Genomic DNA, 21,914 nt, shown 5'->3' with positions numbered 1-21,914 from the left:
CCGCACTTATAGAGCGGCCGCCACCAGCGGGAGGGTGGCCCCACCTGGCCAATGGCAGGTGAGCGCGGAGACGCGCCCCTGCTGGGCTCTGCGCCCGGCGCCCGCGGCTGCTCCAGCCCCCGGGAGGGCGCCGCCTCCTCGCATTCCTGGACCGGGCCCTTCCTGGACGCCTGAGGACCGAGCCCTCTGTGCAATCTCAAGGCGCGAGAGGACCCTCCGACCCTCCAAGCCCTCTGCAGAGGAGGTAGCAGTGAGATTGTCCGCTCCACCCCCACCCAAATTGGAAGTAAAGGGAAGAAAACTTCAAAATCCTCACAGAGCTGAGTGCCAGGCGGGCTGGACTGGACCGTCCCCAGGGAGGAAAGAAGGTATCGGTCTATCTAAAGAAGGAACGTGCAGCTGAAGGGGGTCCTAGTCAGTCAGGGAAGGAAGGACATGGGGAGTCTCTGGGGATAATGTTGCTCTGTCCATCCAAGTCCAGGGGCAAAAGGTGCGCCTCTGTCGTGTACGGATGCATCAGGCTTTTCCCGGAGCCTCCCAAGTTGGAGTCTGGTCCTTCCTTCCAATCCCGGCCCACTGAGCCCTCTTCTAAAGAGGGACCCACTGGGAGGAAAGTCCAGGGTCAGGAGTGGGAGTGCTTGGTGCCCTTGCTGTTATAGTGCTCATTGTCACTTCATAAATTGGTCATTTGGTTTGATTCATGTACATCCACCCTTCCTCCCTAGAGCAGTTTTCCATATTTCTCTTGCATGACAAGACTCTGGACTGAGGTGGACTCAGAAAGATGCCACCCAGCAAAGCGCAAGACATGGAGAACAGCCTTCCCCATCTTTGTTCTGCCTTCAGAAAGGAGTCATGGAATTTAGACAAAGGAGCCTCCCCTCCTTTAACACTTTTATTGTCTGTAGAATGTCAGAGCTAGAGGAACCCCAAAGATGACATAATCATTCTTAACTTTCTATTTTTAGCTCATGGGCTGCCTCAAATGGGCCTATCCATGCCCAAGTCATGGAGCCTGGTGCTCACGCTGACCCTGCAGACAGGTCTGTGGCAACAGGCTTAGAGAGGCACTGCACTGAAGAACTGCAAATAGACCCAGAGTCATCCTTTTATCAGAGTGTTCTTGGGGAAATTCACTCCGCCACACCTAGACTTTTTAAAAAACTGATGTTAAAAGAATTATCCTCTCAGTTGTGGGCGGAACTCTGTGTACTGTTCTGCTGTGTCCTCGCATCACGGCATTAGTACGTAACCACCTCACTCTACGGAGTCAGCTTTTCTTTTTTCTCTTCTTCCTTTTTTAAAGTATGAGGCATCTCCAAGAAAATTAGTTCCTTCCTTGGGTAGGAAAATGCATTTTTTACTTAAAACAAACTTGTTATTTATTTTATCCTAAATCAGGACTGGCCAGTTAGCTCAGTCATTTAGAGCGTGGTACTGATAACACCAAGGTCCAAGGTTCAACTCCTGTACCAGCTGCTGCCAAAATACAAAACAAACAAAAAAAGTATTGTATTTAGAAGTTTAAAGGCCACACTCTTCATTCTTATACAGAAATTGATTGAAACATTTGGTTTCTATTTAAATATTGATGCTTATGAATTTTTTGGAGGGGGGGCAGCTGGCCAGTATGGAGATGATACTTAAGATTTTTGAGAAACATAGAATTTTACCCACAGAACCATAGTATAATTTAAAAAAATAATATGAATGCTGGTAGTAAATTTGGATTAAAAAAAATTATGGATCTAAATGTACTTTCCATTTCAAAGATAACATTTTTGGTCCTAAGTTGATAATTATTTATTTCTCATCCAGAGGCATTTTTTAAAATGTCTAGATCACAGTGCATAGGAAATTTCATGGACTCTTTTCTTTCTTTTTTTACCCTTTTTTTTTTCTTTAAAGCTTTAAGATATTCCAGGAATTTTATTTCATTTTATTTTTTTTTACTTTTAACCACCAAAAGCATATTTTTTTCTATTGACCATAAATTGCTTAGCCTTCTTCATGGGTACATTGATAAAACCTTTAAATATGACAAAGAGAGAAAAAAATTAATGGCTACATTGAGTGGGTATGTTGCATGTAGTTTTTGGTTTTTGGCAGCAGGCTGGTATGGATCCAAACCCTTGACCTTGGTGTTACAACACTGCGCTCTCACCAACTGAGCTAATCCCCACTTTCTTTCATTCTTTTTTTTGTTTTTTTTTTTTGGGGGGGGTATGGCCGGTTTGGGGATCCAAACTCATGACCTTGGTGTCACAAGGCTGTACTCTAACCAACTGAGCTAAACTGCCAGTCCCTAATCCTCACTTTCTGAACATGCAGCATGCTGTTACAGAGACAGAGAGGAGACCACCACTCGAAGTCACAGACATACACAAGTAGAGACTGGAGTTACGCAGCTGCAGTCCAAGAACATCAACGATTGCCAGCAACTACCATGAGCTAGGAGACGGCGCGTGGCCCTGCCTCAGTGTCAGATTCTAGACTTCACAACTGTGAGAGAATACATTTCTGTTGTTTTAACCCACCCCCCCCCCCAAAATTAAATGCTGCTACAATTTTTCGAAAGAGTGAACACATTGATGATTATGATCAAATCTTTTTCTAAATGAAAGTTTTCTATTAATTGATGCTGTCACCAAAAACAAATGTTTGTTTCAACTCTTCTCTACACGAAAATGTTATTCATTAGGTAGAAAATTTCATTGAATTTTTTTTTTTTTTTTTTTGAAGGCTGGCTGGATTGAACCCAGGACTTTGTTGTTATCAGCACCATGTTCAGTTTAATCAACTGAGCTAACTGGCCAGCCCCTTGAATTGTTGTAATTTTCTTTAATTAGTACCAAAACTTACCAAATAATTGGCATCCCACATCTCTAAACTGTCCATGTCCTCTGTCCACTGAAATATATTGAAACTGCCTTTTATTTTACTTAGTCTCTGTAAATTTTAGATAACCCAAATCTGAGCCTGTGGGCCCTGGATGAGAAAGACACAATGTAAATCAACTTACAGCTTGACTTAACTGAAAATAAGAATAGGTGATATTTTAAATATGGAACACATTATTTGGAATTGGCTGAAAAGACTAAATTCTTCATCCCCAAATGTGTGACATGTTTGCAAAGAGACCACCTTAGGAAGGCAGCTGTAAGTGGACAAACTCCAAAGCAATCCTATTTCAGTGCACATTAAAATCCTGGAATTGTGGGGTGGGGAGAAGGGAAGACAAGAGCTGGCCAGTTAGCTCAGTTGGTTAGAGCTCAGCCTTACAACACCAAGGTCATGGGTTCTGATCCTTGTACTGGCCAGCTGCCCTCCAACCCTCCAGGCAGAAAGAAAAGTCCTGGAATTGTGAATTAAATATAGTAACTACAAATGTGAGACATCCTGACTGTTTTGTTTTGATTCAGAACAGGTAGAAATTCATTTTTTAGAGTATGGATGCCAAATTCCAAACTCCAGTCTAAGCTACACACTTATAATATGTGCATTTTCCTGAATGTGTATCATACTTAAATAAAATGTTTAAATCCCTGTCTTTAAGGAGATTACAGCCCCACTGAGTTGCCGTAAAAATTAATCATGTAAGACACTTAGGGGTGCTTGCCATATAGTAAGCATTCAAAAAATAGTGGCTACTACTATTATTCCAGTGAAACAAAGTAAACTGGACCATCAGGGATGTTCAAGGACAGTTTCTGCTGGCTCTGCCCCCTTGGATTTGTAGAGTCCTTCCATAAATCAGTTAGGCATGGACCATACATCTGTCATGCAAAATGGACTTTCTTTTAAGATCAAAACAGATGGGGAATTTTATTTGTGCTTGGGAACTATAGTGATGCAGGCTGCTGTGCACATTTGGACAGCATGAGGCTCCGCACTTAAGGGGCTGCCATTCATATCACCAATTTCATGGGTTTGTATATTTATTATAATTTTCTGGCAGGTATCCAGTTACCTCATTCTAGCAAAACTTACATTAAAACAACTTTCTGATAAATGGAAGTCAAATGTGAAGAGTCTCTTTTTCTAACTGACACAAAGATATCGTATGGAAATACCACCTAAGAACTTGGAAATAAGGACAGGACTCCTGCCTTCTAGGAGCTGCTTTTAAAATGAACACATAGGCCCACCTCTGAGTCAACCCCTGAGATTTCAGTATCAGGGCCTGTGTTTCTTTTGATCACTGAACTTAATAAAGTGACCTTGTGGTTTGTCCACAAGTCCTTGCGGTTCTGGTTGATAGAAGTTTCCAGCAGAGAGACGGATCCAAACTGAGGTCGACAAGTCATGTTTCTGAAAGTTCTTGGCTATTTACATCCTGTTCTAGGGTTTCCATTTCATGCAGTTATCTAGATTTGAATTTAATGCCAATCGCAGACACTGCCCCTCTTGAGAGCTAAAAAACCTCTTAAAAATCTCAAACCTGCTTCACTTTTCAGAAGATTTACTGTGCAGATCTTGACAAGACCCTGCCCCAATGTGACTTCACCGAAGTCCTGCTCTCTTAGGACACCCTAGCTTTCTCTTGGTGAAGTGGGTTCCAGTTGGCCTCATCTTCAGAACCATGAGAGATGTTTGTTAAGTATGCACACTTCTAGGGCCCACACCAGCAGGTCCGAGGTCGGCCGACATCTGTATGTTTAACAAGCATTCCAGGTGACTCTCATATCCAGGTGAGTTTAGGGAATTGTTCTAATAGGGCTTCCTATAAACGGACTGAATCAGGTTAACTTGAGCTCAGGCAGTCCCTTAACTTTACGGATGGGAAGGGGTGTGGGAAAGCAGAGGCAACCCTCAAGTTCAAAAAGGCTTGAAGGTCAAGGGTTCAGGTACCTGGACTAGCCAGCCACAAAACAAACAAAAACCCAAAAAGGCTTATTATGTGTGTGGTGGGGAGACGAAAAGAAAAACCTAGGAAGCCAGACCCTGCCTTCTGCCTTTTCTGGACTGGGCCAGGAGAAACTGCCTGCAGGGGTGAGCTGGTGGAGAGCTAGTGAGTGAGCAACAAACCTGGCCTTTGGGGGGCAGGGAAGGGCTGTCATGCAGGGCCACAGGTCAAAGAGCAAAGCTGTCACAGTGCTGCCTGTCCTCAGGTCTGGGCCTTGGATTACACCACTGGGCCAACAACAACCCAGTAAGGGGACAAGTCTTTGCCTCATCCTACTTTAAAAATCAATGGAGTTCTGGTGACAGAGGTAAGATGGGCACTGAAGTGCTGGTGGTTGGTGACATGGGGCAATCAGAGACTGTCCTCCAAATCCTAGATAGTCCAGGTGGCTGCAAATCCCCAGCCCTGGGTCCCAGCCCCCCACCCCACGCCCAGCCATCTCCTATGCTCAGAACAAAGCCCAGGAGAGGACCCAATTCTAGACTAAAATCTCACTACTGGCCCCTTTAACAGGGGAACATCTGTCCTGGAGAAGTGGACGTGGGGGCTAAGGCAAAAAAGTATCATCCCCCAAGGGCCCATTTTAAGCCTCAACAGGCAGGAGAGGAAAAGCTTCCACTGTGTTCCCCTCTCTGGCCTTGGCTGCACTAACCTGGGGAGGGGAAGACAGGCTGAGCCCAGGCTAGGAGCAGGCTCCGCACTCCCAGGAGCATGGACCCGAGTCTGCCCTAGACCCATGGAGCCTTCAGCGGTGTGTCTCCTCCTGCCCACTGGGCCTAGCCCAGAATGGTGTGAGGTGGAGTCTCACTGGGGCTCTCCCAGGGCACCTGGTGAGGGCATGACTCTGACAGGATCCTCCACATTCTCTCCTTCCAAGAAGCAACAGCTGCTTCCTATTCTCCTTTTAAGAGGCTTGTGCTTGTGGTTAAGGCCAAAAAACCAAACCAGTTCAATATGAGTTACACTGTCGGTGCCAAGTGTTGGGGGAAAGGCCTGGCAGCTGTGAAGGGAGGAAATACGACGGACTTGGAATCTGAAAACCAGAGTCCACGTCCCGGCTGCACCACTCCTTAACAGCAGGACCCTGGGCGCGCCACATGACTTGAGCCTAGTTTCTCTTCTACAAAATGGAGCTAACAGCACCCACTGCACAAGTGCCTTGGAAGGGTGAAAGTTAAAGCACTGTGAATAGGTGTCATTGTCATCACTATTGCTACCAACTGCCCTCAGGACAGACTGGGAGGCGCCTGAACCTCCCACCCCTTCTCCCTAGAGGCCAGCCTTCCTGTTCCTCCCCTGGCCCCGGGGAACATGGTGTGATGTGTTGTTGAGGTACTAGGGTGTCCTCCCTCCGGGATCCAGATACAACAGCCAGGAAGAGCACAGTGACCAAGTGTGGTCATCAGGGAATAAGGTTCAAGACCAACAGGAAGCGCCAGATGGAGGCGGGCAGGAGGGAGGGACAGGAGCTGGTGGGGTAACTAGAAAACACTTCACACAAGTGCGAAGGTCCTGTGGAAGGAGAGGCAGGAGAGAGGGAGGAATGAGGGCAGCCAGGTGCCCAGGACACAGGTGAGCAGCTGGGCCCCGGAGCAGGGTGGGCAGGGCCTGGGAACTCATGGAGAGCAAGGGCAGTTGAGAGACGGGGTCAGCCTCGCCCCATGCCCACACCTAACCTCACCCCAAAACAACCCTGGGCCCTCCTTGCACGTGGTCTTCCCAAGAGCTGGCAGGTTCAGCCTCAACAGCGGGAAGATGGGAGCAGCCTCCCCATCCTCAGTCCCCAAGGCTGGAAGGTGACGGGCAGGAAAGAGCAACAGCGGCTCCGGGCACCTTCCTGACGTCTGAAGAGGACTCAGAAATCAGAACCAAAAGGCCAAAAGGCTTTTACTCTGTGAGCCCTGGAGGAGGGCCAGGCAGAGTGAAGGTGTCCACAGGAGCGGTGGGCAGAGAGGGGCAGCTGTGGGGTGCTGCAGTCTTGCTTCCCCGTGGGGGCAGGAGTGAGGGGAGGAGTGAAGGCCGGGCATGCCCTCCTCATGGGCTCCAGTCCTGGTGCCCAGCTCTGACACCTGCCCCTCCTGAGTTCACGCTGGAGTCCTTGCAATCCTGAAATGGCATGGCCTGCCCCAAGCCTGTGTCAGGAGAGAAATGCTTGGTGGAGGGAAAGGCTGGTGCAGGCTGCCCATGGCTGCTCTGAATTCTTCCTGGAGCTTGTGCCTTTCCTTGGTGGGAAGAGGGCACAGGTGAGGCAGCGAGGCCCTGAAGCTGGGAAAGCCATCTGTGCCCGCCAGAGCCAGGCCCTAGATGCTTCAGCTTTGAGAACAGGAGTCTCCGTACAGGGGACACTGGGTTAGGCTCAAAGCTCATCAGGGGGGCTGTGTGTAAGTGGGGATGCCTTCTGGATGCCCTCGTCCTCCTCGGGGCTGGGGTCTCCCTCAAGGCCATGCAGCTCCTTCCTCTGCTTGCTGCTGCTGCTGCTCTGGACACCTGATGCCTTGGCCTTGCTGCTCTTCTTCTTGGACTTCTTCCCTCCCAGGGTGGCTGTGTCCCCCTTCTTGCCAGACCACCGCTCTGTCAGGCAACCTGGGGTGAGGAGGAGAGACACCCTCAACAGAGGTGCCTGAAACCAGTTTGCTGGGTGAGGAGCACTGACTGGGGAGCCCCTGGGAGTAGCGACTAGAATTGGTGGCTACATCAGCATCACTACCTCCCACCTCACTATGGCCCCAGGCCCCTCTGGGGGCATCTGCATTATCTGCATGTTGTTCTGCACCTGCTCTAGTTGCCTCTTACATGCCCTCTGCTTCTTTTCTGTCCTCTCCTACCCCCACCCCCTGAGGGAGAGCAAACAATAAAATCATCAAGAGCCAACCCACCCTTCCTTCTCCCTCCCGTCAGACTCACTGGTGTCCTTTCCCTTCAGCACATGGTTGGCACAGAGGAATTCGGTCAGGTCCTCCTCCTGGTGGTTTCTGTACCAGTCCTCGATCACCTCCTCGAACTCTTCCACCAGCACGTCGCACTGTTAATCATACCAGCTCATATTGGCAGAGCCCCAGCTCCTGGCTCGCTCCTAGAGGAGCTCAGCCAAGCCTCATGACCCACCACAAGATAGGCAGGTGGCTGTGATTCACCTACGGAAACTGAAGCCAGAAAGGCAAGATGACTTGACCAAAGTCGCCCAGCTCTTGGTGGCCCTTCTTAGAGCAGACCCAATCCCTCCAGCCCCTAACTGGGGCACAGCAGCCTCCGATGGCTGAAGGGGCCTGTACCCACTTTTTTTTTGGTGGCTGGCCAGTACGGGGATCTGAAGTCATGACCTTGGGGTTATAAGGCTGCACTCTAACCAACTGAGCTACCCAGCCAGTCCCCTGTACCTGCTTCTTGAGGTCAGCCACCTCTGCAGAGGTCTCGTTCCACAGCTCATAGGGGATGTCCATCACCACCTTGACTCCTTTGTGTACCAGGTTGTGTAGCGTCTCAAAGGTCTCTGACATGCCCTGTAAGAGGTGACAGACACGGGAGGCAGAGCCACATTTTCTATGTCCCGCCCTCCTCTCCCAGTGGTATCTGAGGACCTACTCTGAGAAGTCAAGACCTTTTAAGGCTTCTCACCCTTGACCTTACCTTCCTGTCCTCTCTTTTAGGCCTCCTTCCCACAACCCCTGCACACACACACACACACACACCCTGACCTGCCTCCCCACACCTCACCCTTTCAAAAAGATCTGTTGTTGCCCTCAGGCCCTCTAAACTTATACTCCTATTCCAGGAAATACTCTGGTTTTGGCTCTTTTCCCTCACTGTGGATGGGCACACTCGGCCCCCTATATCCAGACCTACTTCCTGCTGCAGGTTCTTCCTGACTTGTGTCTTCCCTTGGTGACAAGAAGGCACAGCTGAGGCAGGAAGGGCTCTTTATTCTGTAAAAAACCATCTCTGCCATCTATCTCTTACCCCAAAGACAACATACTATCCATTTCCTCTATCTTCCCAGAGATAATTCATACAAATACAAACATACAAATATTTTATCTCCCCCATCCCCGCTTTTTACACAAGCAGTAGTGTATCATATACACTATCTTCCACCTTGCCGTTTTTACTTTAATAATATACCTTGGAGATCAGTTTAATTTAGTTCATAAAGAGCTATCTCATTCTTTGTTTTACAGTTATATAACAGTCCACCAAGAGCTGGCTGGTTCGCTCAGCTGGTTAGAGAGTGGTGCTGGTAACAGCAAGGTCTAGGGTTTGGATACCCATACCAGCCAGCCACCAAAAAAACAAACAAAATAGTCCATTGAATGGCCATATCAATGTATTTAACAACTCCCCTACTGGTGGATAGTGAGACTGTTTCTAATTTTTTTGCTAAACACTTTTTATTAAAGCAAACATGGATTTACTACCGAGTACAGAGCAAAATTCATGCAAATTTTAAAGATAAAACCTAAGACTTATGCTATTTGACATGATACCCTTAGGTGTCCCAGGTGTTTATGACTGATCTCCTTTGCTAGATGGGAACTTAGGTGGAAAAACGTGGGCAGCACGTGTCTTACTATGTGCCAGACACTGGAGATGTCAACACATAGAAATATGGGCCTTGTTGTAAGCAGCTCATTTTCCAGGGAGAGAAGCATTCGTGCACACGGTGAGCGCATTCGGTGTCCCACAGGCACCCTAGTAGGGTTCTAGGGAGGTGGTGTGTGGGCTCAGAGGAGGAAATAGGCAATCACTTTTCCGGTGATTGTCTTCTGGCATCTCTCCTAAACCCCCACAATTCTGCACATCCAGGACCTTGCTGAATTTTCCCTGCTCGAGTGTCTCAGGTCCCCATGGGGGCTGCCACCGTGGAGCATTTCTGCCTGTGTCTGGGACGGAGGCAGGACCCTGAAGAGCAGGTCCAGGCCATTATGAGTGTGCCTACTGCTACTGAAAAGTCAGGCCACTCAGGAGGAGTAGAGTGCAAATGGCAATCAAAGAATGGAAAGAGGCAAGGAAGGAAGCTCCCAGGATATGACCTTCAAATCACACTCACAGCAGCAGGCACACTTAGGTACATGCAGGTCTGGCCCCAGAGGGGAATGAAGGACAAGCACAAATCCAACCTTGGCAAACCGGTTACTCCCAGTCCTCTCCTTGTGCAGACTATAGTCCAGGAGCCTCTTGCAAATGGTCTCAGTGACTTCAATTAACCGTAAGTCCCTGCCGAGACAGCAGCATGAGAGGAACTGAGTTCCCTTCCTAGGCCCAGTGGGTTAGTGGTCCGTCCCTCCAGCCCTGCTGCCCCAACACCTGCACATCTCACCAACGGGAAGTCAGAGCTGGAAGGAAGATAGGTCATCTGGTCTGGGGGCTCTGAAATGCTGGAACACAGACCAGAGAGACAACATTTTAACAGCTCTAAGGGAAGGAATTTTTTATGAAGCTAAATGATTCAGTTTTAGATTTTTTTATAAAGCAAATGTATTAAATTTTGAGGGTAAAATATCATTTCATTTTGAAAGGATGACAGTAGTAGACATAATTTTGGGGGGGGGTGGTTGTTAATATTTATACTTGGCAATCCTATGTTACCAATATTTTTAAAAATTGCATTGGTCCAAAAAATCCAAGAGTCTGGGAATCACTGATACAATCCAACAGTCTTGCTTTCACAGCTGAGGAATCTGAATCCCAGAGAAGTTAAAGGATTTATGAAGGTCACACAATTAGTTGGGGGCAGAACCGGTGGGCAAACTTGGGTTTTAGGGCTGACTCCCTTGTGGTGGGTTTGCCTAGCTAGAAGGGAGAAGGGAAATTCAAGTCCCCAAAGCCTCCAGGAACAAAGCAGTCCAGGCCAGTGAGTCCCCATTCACTTACGACTTTGTGTATTTGACTCCAGAGGCCTTCCGGTCCAGGATGCCATAGCCTGTGTCAATCACCTCCTTGGTCTTGCCAGTTTCCTCAAAGGCTGACTTCAGCTCCACAGCAACATATTTGCACACTGGGAGAGGGAGACACAGCACAGCCAGTGACTGAATGTACGTGAGTCTCTGATGGGAGGACAGATCCCAGAAAAATATGCACATGTAGGTGTCCTTTCTTAGATTGGGTCAAGTCAATACTCAAGGCACGAAAGGAGCTAGTATCAGACCACCAAATGGAGATGACTATGTGAAACTGTGGTGCCAAGATCCATTGCCCCATGTCCACACTTCGCCTTTATCCTACTGACTTTATTGGCTGCCCATCACCCTGCTCCCACCTCCATCACTATATTTAAAAATTTTTTATACATACAGAAAAGCTGAAAGAGTAGAATGAATAACTATATACCTTCCACTTATATGCAACAATTGCTAAAAATCTGCCCCAATCTTTCTCCAATATGTAAAATATAATAAATCTCAACAATATATACATTGTTTTTGCTAAACCATCTTGAAAGTCAGTGGCAAATACGACCTTCAACCCTAGATATGTCACCATTTATCTCTTGAGAACAAGGACCTTTTCCTATATAACTATAAAACAATTACAACACTCAGAAAATTAACAATAATTCTAACATCATCTAATAGTCCATATTCAAGTTTTCCTAATGGTCCCCAAAATGTCTTTTATGGCTGTCTTATCACTTGATTTCATATGTGTTACAACACCAGCTCTCTATTCCTGCCAAGCTAATTTGCTATATCACCTCCCCAGAGGCCTTGTTCCTACTGTTTCTGGACATTTATTTTCTCATTTCCCCTTACTCTTTCTGAAACAGTTATTAAGCAAATCCTATATCAGATACTGCTTGGAGATGCAGAGATGAAAACAAGGTTCCTCTCTTCCAGACACTCAGTTCAATGGAGCAGACAAAGGTGTAAACAAATAATTACCACTGCAAAAGGGGTGTGAAGTGCCTGAGGCCCTAGGAAAGTGCTTAATGCCCTCTGTGGGCTTCTCTGTCCATTCTCTCAACCTCACATTAAGTCTCCTCCCTCAGGAGTCAGTTCTGGACTAACCCCACCTGCTCTTGATTTCATTTTTGGCCTCTGCAGGATCCAAGCTCTCCCTAAGGGCCTTCATTCATCTCATGTTATCTCCATCTAGACTACAAGGGTCCTCAAAGTGTGCGTCATATGTTGGATTTTTTCTGTATTTCCCTAGTCTGAGACTGTAAGTGTTAAATGCTTGATAAATATTGCTGATAGAGACTGTGTTTGTGGCCTAGCAGCTTCTGATGCCTCTGAATGGAATGCAGTCTGCAGGCTAAATGCTGTCAGCACTGTTATAACATTGACAGCAGGGTTTGGTAGAAAACCAATTTACCACAAAAATAAATATCTCCCGTGGAGGCTTGTTTGGTGAAATTTTATAACATATACGTTAATTGCTGGATTGTGGAGCACACAAAGATTCTAAATTATAAGTTGGTGATCTCAGAGTCCGCAATGAATTGAGGATATCTTACCTCCCTGGCTCTCTGCCCAGGACTACCTGGGCTCCCTCCCGTCTTCTGTCCTGTACTCTGTGCAAGCTCATCATTTTTCTGGCTCCTTTGCCCCCTTCCTCCCATGCCCTCAACAAGTAGTATTCCAGGAGAAGAGAAATGGGAGGTTTGGAACATTCTTTCTCTTTTCTACCCATCAACCACAACCTCACTTCCCAACTCTTCCAGACATTACCTCTTAGACCTCCTCTGGGGAATGCTACCCAGAACCAGACTTGGAGGAGACTCATGGCACAGACCCCAGGCCTTCACCAACATCCACCCACTCTTTTTCTGGGCAGGTTCTCCTTCCTCTATGCCAAGGTCTGTTCCATCCAAGCTACTGAGCCAAGAGTCAGGCTGTGTGGGCCAGACACAGGCAGCATTTAATAACAAAGATGTAATAACAAAAACAAAAATATATACAATATTAAGAGGAGCCTAGGGGTTGCAGTTTGCCAAACCATCCTGTGACTAAAAATCTCTTTTAAATTAATCTTTATCAATTACAAAATGAGTTTAGGCTACAATGATCTCTAAGATCTTTGCCAACTCTATCTTCTATGAGTCTGTGAATGTCTCCTAAGGAAAAGAAATATGAGCTTCTTAGACTGTGAAAATAATGAGAAACAGTAGGAGCTCTTTGGTATCAGAGTAAGATACGAAACAAAGAGAAGAGGAAGTGAAACTCCCAAAGGATGTCAATTAGGACTAGTGAAAGGAAAGCATCATAATCCTGTGACTATCTACTTAAGGGAGTAAGGGAGAAGGCATAGGCTAAAACCCATACTGGGTTCCCTACCAGTGAAGTCAGCTTATCTCTGGAGAATCTCATTTTTAATCTCTCAAATGGAAGGATTATGTGTCCCAAATCACCACACCCCCACTTCCCAACGTTTAGGAAACATGTGGTCCCATGTAGGCTTTAAACTCAGATAAAAGAGATCTATCAGAGATCTATCGCCAACTTTCTGGGGGGCCTGGGTTTAGGGAGGTAGGAAGGAAGGAGTGACGTTAAAGGTCTAAGGAGAAAACTGAGAAATGGAGGGGAGGAAAAAGAGGTAGGCCCTTCATAGTCCTGGATCAGTGGTGAGATTGCAGGTATGCTCTCTCTCTGTGTGTCTGAGGTTTCTTGCCTCCACCCCTACGTCTTTGGGACTCACCCTTTCTCCATATTCCTAGAGCCTTCCTCCCTCACCAAGTTCCCACCAGGTTCTACTCTTCCTCCAAAGTGATCCTTTAGGCCTCAGACACCTTCCTCCACACACACCCATACGCCTCCCCCATCTAATCATATTTATTCCCAGAACATTTATGGGGCACCTACCGGATACTCTGTGAATAAACATCTGAGACAAAATCCCTGTCCTTGGGAGCTGTTAGTGGGGCAACAGACAACTACACAGGTTAGGTTGTAGTGAGGGCACAAAGGAGAGTCCCAGGTTCTCCTTCCCCCAAGACGAGTCATACGGACCTTTTCGGTTCCTCAAACTCGCCTTTGCTTCTCAGCCTGCAGGCCTCTGCGTCTGCAGTTTCCTGAGTGGGCCCCTCTTTTCCACTGCTCTTCACCTGCCTAACTCCTAATTACTCTTCAGGCTTCCTCTATGAAGCTTTTCCTGTCTCCCCTCTACACCCAGCCTTCCTCCACCTCCGGGCGAGATGAGATGCTACTCACCGGCCCCAAAACCCTGCACCTCCCCTACCACGACATCGAGGCATCTACGACCCTGGGTTAGCTCCACGTGCACCGAGATCGCATCCCTCGCCCACCGCGGGGTCCCCAGCGCCCAGCACAGTGCCAAGCGCTCTGTAGGTTCAATGAACCAAGAGACTCGCTCCAGAGCCCAGGACCCCACGCCTCGACCCTCCGGTGCCAGCGCCGTCCCCTTCCCGCCGGCAAGATGCGCCGGGCCCGCCCCTCACCTTCGCATTTGCTGGGCAGTCGAACCCAGTCGTTCTCCTCGGCTCGGGCCTGGCTCGGTCCCAGCCTCGGGGCCGGGAGGAGCAGCAACAGCAGCAGCGAGGGGAGGAGCAGAAGACAGCGGCACGCGGGCTCAGGCAACGACTCCATGGCCCGGCCCGACCGACCCGAGCGGAGTGGACGCACTCCCTCCCGTAGCCGCGTTAAGCAGCTTCCGCGGGCCGCTCCCGGGCCGCACACGCCTCCGCGGAAGCGCCGCAGCAGCGAGCCCCGGGCCCGCCCGCCCCTCCTGCAGCCTCGGCCCGCCCTCAAAGCGGACGGAGGCCCGCGGACGACGCAGCCGATGGCTTTCTCCGGGGTGGCCCTCTAGCGAATGGGAGGACGACATGTTTTCGGCCTTGACCTATAAGAGGGCGGATGGTGGCCTCGGCGACCTATGGCAACATCTTGTCCCACCCGCTAACGGAGGCCCTGGGAGAGGTGGAGGACCAGGACCCGGAGAGGCGAAGCCGGCCTGGGCCTGTGTGAGAGCGGCTCGGCGCGCTGATCCTGGAAGCCCTGAGGAAGCCGGCTTGGCGGCTCTGCCACCTCCCCGAATGTCAGTTCCCTCCTGGGGTCGTCGTCCTGCCGCAAGCGCTGAGCACCTGCTTTTAAGTTGTATCATTATTTCTTGTGGTGGTATTATTGCCAGTCATTCTAGGAGGCGCTTAGAGTGAGAGCAGAAGGACTCAAACTGTCTCCAGCCTTCAAATTTTCTTAGTGCCCAGTAACCCTAGATTTCTCCTAGTGAGAACTAGAACAAATCATCCTCTCCGAACCTGTGCGAAGCGTGCCTGTTGTCGGGATAAAATTAAAACTTATCGAGCAGAGTGTAAAAAGTTCAGACATCAATTTTCTTTTTAGTATGTAGTTTCAGTCCCTTTTACGGCCCTATTATTATTTGGATTCTGAGCTCCCAGAAAGCAGGAATTTGGCTGATGGGCGTTTGTCTATCCCATCCACCTCCCCAGCAACGAAGAGTGCCTGACACAAAGAAATACTCAGGAAGACCCCCATCTGACATGTCATGAAGAGGAGGAGTCTCTGGGTCTTCCGGGCTGCTTCAGGCTACCCCTAAGTTCAGTGTCCTATGGCTGCTTCTCTGGAAAGTTGTCTGCAAATTGCATTTTTGCCTATAAAGCTCTGTTCCTCAGTCCCTTATGTTTCCTTTCTAGAGGTTGGATATTTATGCCATTTTATGGAGATTCCGAAGAACTGAGGCCCAGGCCTTTGAGTTTCATTTTCTTACCTTAGCTTCTTGCAGAAAACAATTGTGTTAGTAACAAGGCACTTTGGATATGCAGGGGTGTGGTATGTGGAATTCCACAGTATACAGGATCAGGACATCCCCTCCTGAGCTCCTCCTTGTGCTCTGGGCTTGATGAGACTTGGGGAGGCTCAGAGCCTGGCCATGGCCCTTGATTTACCTAGGCCCAGAAGCCCTCCTGGAAAATAACGCTAAGCCAGCCACAGTGGGGATTGAGAGGCTGGGGCAGGGCAGGCTTGGGGAATTGGGACAAGATGGGCAGAGGAGTTGAAGCTGAGGGAAGCACTGCTTCTGGAATGGACAAAAGAGGACATTTCCAGAGGTGAGAAATAGTTGGGCAGGAGGCCTGGGCTCAGCATCTGGGCTGAGACCTGGGAAAGGACAGTGGCTGGAAAAAGTTTGAGCCTATTGTTGGACCCCTCCCTGGACCCAGCCCACATGTCCCTTGGTCTGTGTGTAAGGGAAGGAGCAGGCCCTGTGGGGATGGTGAACAGATTCATCCCTTGAAGCTGTAGGACCCGTTCCTTGAAGAATCCCAAAAAGAAGTGGGAGAATCTCCTTACAGGCTGGTGAGAGATGAGCAGGGGAAGAGGCAGAGTTTCACGGAACAGCAGCTGAGAACAACGCAGAGGCTCAGGGAAGCTGGGGTGTCATTGACAACATGTGTGTGGGAGGGTGTTGGGGCATAGTTCCCCACCCCCACCTTAAGGGAAGAAAGACTAAAGTAATGCCATTGATCCAATCTACTGTCCTGTGGTGTCCAGGGGACACCTGGATTCACAAGAGAGCACCCAGACTTCTTGAGGTGATTACTGGAGATGAACTCTCAGGAAAGGCTGGATTTCCTTCCAGCGCTGGGGAAACAGGACACACAGGGTTACACCTCATTGTCAGAGCCTCATACTCCAGCAGTACAAAAATCCTCTTTACGAAACAAAACTGTAGTGGATTGAATTATGTCCCCCCAAAACTCACTGAAGCTTGAATTGTGTCCCCCCCGTTTTATATATTAGAAACTTAGCCCCCACTGTTACTGTTAAGAGGGTGGGAAATCCTATTACGGTAATTGAAAGGTGGAGCTTTGAATAGGTGACTAGATTGTAGGACCCTGCAGTATCAAATGGATTAAAAATGGTCGTCAGGGTCATGGTTCTGAGGGCCTTAAAAGGAGAGTGCGTGAGGAACTGTCTCTCTCTACTCTCTCTGCTCTGCCATTTTTGCAGTGTGATACTGTTAGGCAATTATGTTTTAGCTGATGTCTAAGATGGCAGCGGGTGGATGGGAGGAACACCGAAAATGTCTGCAGAGAGTTTCAGGTCCCTAGAACAGCACGTTTTTGGAGAATCACAAAAACCCCCTCCCCCTTCTTCACCACCACATCCCCTTCCTTCGCGTGCGAATTTCTCCATCTATAGAAAAATCCCAACTCAGCTTAACCCCCACTCGCTTCCCTCCCCTTCCTTCTTAGCCAATAGGAACTGTCCAGCTCAGCCTAACTGGATATAAAAGGCCCAGCCCGACTCTCCCTGCGGCTGCTCCCACTCTCCAGAGGGCAGCCCGCTTGTTCCTTTGCCTGCCTAATACGCTTTGGTTGAGTCCCTGTCTCCTGGTGTGTTTCTTTTGTGCTCGGGCCTGGGTTTTTTCCTTTCATTGGTGCCGTGACTCGGATGTGCTTCCCTGCCTCCAATGGGACCCCATCTGCCTCTCTGCCCATGGCCCTGAGCCCACACCAGTGACAACTCTCAACCCGGCCTTGCTTCCGATCGCCACCAGCACATCCAACACCGATCTCCAATTTGGTGAGTTATCCCTTATTGGTGCCTTTGGTTGGTGCCAGCCTTTTATCTCTCAGGTAGACACTCAGCTAGATTGTGCGGGAGTTCCGCCTTCTCCTCTACAGCCGCGGGGTTCCGGGAAACCAGGTTTCTCTCCTGCCCTTGTGGCACTTCAAAAGCCCTGGCGCCGGGTGCCCCAAGGCTGTCGGACCCACTGGGGTCCCCTCAATCATCGGAAACCAGTGATGACTGTTTTCAGTGATCTGAGGCTTCTCAGTTCCTCAGCCAAAGTGGGGATGCCCCTTCGGTTCTGGTAACTGTCCCTTATAGGTGCTAGTTGCACCATCTACGTCCCTTATGGGGGCTGCTCCCTCTCTCCCAGCTGACTCTCCCCTGAAGTGCTTGTTACGACATCTACATACACTAGGCTTAACTCCAGATTTATATATATATTTATTTATTTATTTATTTTTTGTGACCGGTATTCGCACGCACAGCGCTCAGCCAATGAGTGCACTGGCCATCCCTATATAGGATCCGAACCCGTGGAGGGAGCGCCGCTGCGCTCCCAGCGCCGCACTCTCCCTAGTGAGCCACGGGGTCGGCCCTTAACTCCAGATTTAAAACACAAACAGCTTATTTGACTTTCCACTCAGGAATGGCCAAATTATCGTTTAGATAACCAAAACAAGTGGCCCCCTTTTGGGTCGCTCAACCCCGACATCTTGCGGGATCTATATAATTTCTGCGAGCAATTGGGAAAATGGGCCAAAATTCCTTATACCCAAGCTTTTCTTACCAGCCACAGGCAACTATAACACCAGATGAACAAGTGTTAATCCCAATTTTACCTTTTCATCTGCTTCTTTTCTTCCCTCCATTTTTACAGCCATTGTTAGGCTCTTAGTCCTTTTTACTTTCATTTTGGAACCAGACTTTCTCACTCAAACCACACAGGCTCCATCTGCTCCAAAAACCCCTGAATCCTTCCCCCCTTCTCCTCTGTCCGAACCCCCTGAAAACCTGGCCAGCCCGCTGGCTCGGGGGCCAGCAACTCTTTTTCCCCCTCTCGCCCCTTTTTCCTGTACCCTCTGTCTTCCGGGTTCTTAGCTCAGTTGTGGCTGCTCCACTCCTGGCACCCGAGGTCCCTTTCCCCTGTTTAGCCTTGTTTTTTGTCAATTGTAACTGCTTCATTCTTTTTTCTGGAGCTCCTGGAGCTCCCTTTATCCACTCCCTGTGACCCCCTTTTTACTCACTGCCTGTTCTGCCTTCGGTCAACTGTAACTGCTCTGTCCTTGTCTCCAGAGCTCCTGTAGCTCCCTTTATCCATTAACTGTTTTACTTTTGGTTTGCTGTAACTATTTTGTCCCCATCTCCGGAGCACCTGGAGCTCCCTTTACCCATTTTACATGTGCTCACTGGTTTCTCCCCTGCTCTTGTCTTTTAAGTTCCCCGCCTGGATTGGACCGAATTTTTTACTTTCTTTTTCCCTTTCTCTCTTCTTCTTTGTCTTAGCCAGGATCCACGGTTATTTCCCCTTAGCTTTACCTGTTTTGAGCCTTTTTTTCCGGGGCTGCCTGGCAGGAATTATGGGAACTGCCCAATCTAAATTCATTTTAAGTGGACTGGCCTCTCCTTGAACTCCTGGACTCCCGCTCACGTTTCCGAGCTCCTGGAGCTCAACCTTAACTTCTTGTCTGCTTCTTCTCCCTCCAACTTCTACAGCCATAGTTAAGCTCCTGACCCTTTTTTACTTCCACTTTGGAACCGGACCGGGTTTCATTTTGAATTAACTGGCTTCTCCTTTCTGAATTCAACCTTAACTTCCTCCTCCTCCTTTGAGCTCCTGGAGCCCAACTTTGATTTCCTGTCTGTTTGACCTGTTCCTCCCGGCCCTCTACCTGCTTCTCTGACTTCCCACTTGTCTCTGATATGGCGCCTTGCTCCCGGTGTGCTCACGTCCCTTCCCCTATCGGCCCCACCCATCTGCCCTGCCATTGCCAACCGTCCTACCCACCCATGTCAAAGTCCCCCTTACTCGGACGCCCCTCTTCTTTTCATATTGGCTCCATCGGCCCTAAATGCCCCTAAATTTTCGAACCCTCTACCCCGGCAGAAACTATTCTCCTAGCCCCCCATTTTCTTTTTCAATCATTCCCGTCCTCAAACTCCCATTCCCAATCTGGTGAGAATGGCATATAAAGTTTTTAATGCCCGGGAGGAAATGGCTGAACTTAAAAGACAAGCCCGGGTCCAGAAGAATGTCCGACTCCAAACCCCAGCCTTGGTAGCAGCCCTGCGGCCAGCCGGCTCCGGGAGCCAATGGAGAGGGGTAACCCTGCACCCCCCGGGGGGCCTGCTTCAAGTGTGGCGCTGACAGACACTGGGCCCACCAGTGTCCAAATCCAAAGGAACCAATGTGCCCTTGTCCTCAATGCCAGAGGATGCGCCACTGGAGGTCTGACTGCCCCGGCACCAGAGGGTCCCCGGCGCCTCCACGCAGAAGAAGCCCCGAGCCGGTAAGTCCCTCCTTCCAGCTCCTTGGCCTGGATGATGACTGACAGGGCTAAACTCGGAAACCCCTCTCACCCATGCTGAGCCCAGGGTCATGCAGGTAGCGGGTAAGTCCATTTCCTTCCTGTTGAACACGGGGGGGGGGGGGCTACCTACTCTGTTCTGCCTTCCTACTCGGGCACCAGCTTCCCCTCCCCAGTGGCGGTCATGGGAATTCATGGCACCTCTTTTAATCCACGGACCACCCCACCCCCTTCCCGTAGCCTGGATGAATTTCCCTTCTCTCATTCTTTCCTAATAATTCCCTTCTGCCCCGTCCCCCTTCATCCAGACTCTTATTTCCTTTTTGCCTTCATTTGGGAGGACCCTGACACACATACTTCGCAACAACTTACCTGAACTGTTTTGACACAAGGCTTTTGAGATAGTCCCCATCTTTTCGGCTAGGCTTTAGCCAAAAATTTTAGTCTCTGCACTTTAAAGTACAGCACCCTCCTCCAATATGTGGATGACCTCCTTCCTTGCAGCCCCTCATGATCCTCTTCCCAAGAGAATACTGCCACCTTTCTCAATTTCCCTGGGTCTAGGGGTTATCGGGTCACTCCTTCCAAGTCTCAACTTTGCACCCACATAGTTACTTACCTAGGCATATCCCTAACCCCCACTTCCCAGTCTCTTACAGGGGACCGTATCCACCTCCTCTGGGATCTCCAACCTCCCCAGAGTGCCGATGACATCCTCTCCTTTCTGGTCCTTGTGGGTTTCTTACGACGATGGATCCCCAACTTCGCCCTCCTAGTGCGACCCTTATACAAGGCAGCTAAGGACACCCCACAGGGACCATTAACTGACCCTACCACTGTTAAACACCTTTTGTCCAGGCTATGGAATTGTCTCACTGCAGGACCCACTCTGGCTCTCCCGGACCCTTCAAAGCTCTTTCATCTACTTACGGATGAGCGTTCTGGCTTGGCTACCGGCCTCCGGGCCCAGCCTGCAGGACCGGCCTATTGGGCAGGGGCATACCTATCAAAACAGCTAGATGTCATGGTCCAGGGATGGCAGCCATGTCTCAGGGCATTAGCAGCTGCTGCCTCCTTGACCAAGGAAGCTCTCAAGCTTACTCTGGGCCAACCCCTCACTGTCTTTTCTTCCCATCGCTTGGAGGACCTGCTCAGCCACAAATCCCTCGCCCATTCGACTCCTTCCAGAATCCAACTGTACCACCTCCTTTTCGTCAAAAATCCCCAGATTTCTTTATCCACCTCCCCCCGCATAAACCCCACAACCCTTCTGCTTACTCCCTCCGCTACTCCCGACCCTTTACATTCCTGTCCTCAACTTTTAGAGGACTTTATTCCCTCACATCCAGGGCTCTCTGACCAGCCCCTATCAAATCCTGACCATGGGCTTTTCGTAAATGGTAGTTCTTTCATTGCCGCGGACGGCCAAAGGCATGCAGCCTCTGCTGTCATTATTCTAGACGCTGCCTTAGAGGCTGTACCCCTTCCCCTCAGAATTACGTCTCAAAGGTGGAGCTAATAGCCCTCACTCGGACCTTCCACCTTGTCCAAGGGACAACGGGTCACCATATACACAGATTCCAGATATGCTTTTCTCAACACTCATACTCATTCTGTCCTCTGGCAAGAATGAGGATTCCTCACTACTAAAGGGACCGCAGTAATCAATGGGCCCCCTCATCCCAAAGCTACTCGAGGCCCTTAGTCTCCCAACTGAGGTGGCTATCATTCACTGCCATGGCCACCAGTCCTCTAAAGACCCTATATCTAAAGGCAACAACAAAGCCGATTCCACAGCCCAGGCTACAGCTCTAGGCTCCGCCCCAGCTCCTCTCCTTTTCCTCAACACACCCCATTCCCCCAAAGAAGAAACTCAGACCCACAAGCGGTTGGGGGGAATTATCGGGGACAAGGGTTGGATTTTTATCCAAGATAAGGTCGCCCTCCCAGGCCATCTAGTCCGCAGCATCGTTACAGATGTCCACCAATCCCTCCACATTG

General features: G+C 49.4%; 1 protein-coding gene across 1 annotated transcript; it reads right to left on the bottom strand.

The window, feature by feature from the left end:
* Nucleotides 1-6,768: 6,768 nt before the first annotated feature.
* CNPY3 (canopy FGF signaling regulator 3) lies at nt 6,769-14,620 on the bottom strand. Its single transcript, XM_063097321.1, has 6 exons — nt 14,298-14,620; nt 10,775-10,898; nt 10,021-10,117; nt 8,284-8,406; nt 7,811-7,928; nt 6,769-7,489 (listed from the first exon to the last, which is right to left on the bottom strand). The coding sequence occupies exons 1-6, from the start codon at nt 14,443-14,445 to the stop codon at nt 7,263-7,265; spliced, it is 837 nt and encodes a 278-aa protein (XP_062953391.1). The 5' UTR covers nt 14,446-14,620; the 3' UTR covers nt 6,769-7,262.
* Between the last annotated feature and the right edge of the window lie 7,294 nt (nt 14,621-21,914).

The sequence above is a fragment of the Cynocephalus volans genome, chromosome 5 (assembly GCF_027409185.1).
Source record: "Cynocephalus volans isolate mCynVol1 chromosome 5, mCynVol1.pri, whole genome shotgun sequence".
Classification (NCBI taxonomy): domain Eukaryota; kingdom Metazoa; phylum Chordata; class Mammalia; order Dermoptera; family Cynocephalidae; genus Cynocephalus; species Cynocephalus volans.
Note: the sequence above shows the minus strand (reverse complement) of the source record. Positions and strands in the feature narration are given on the sequence as shown.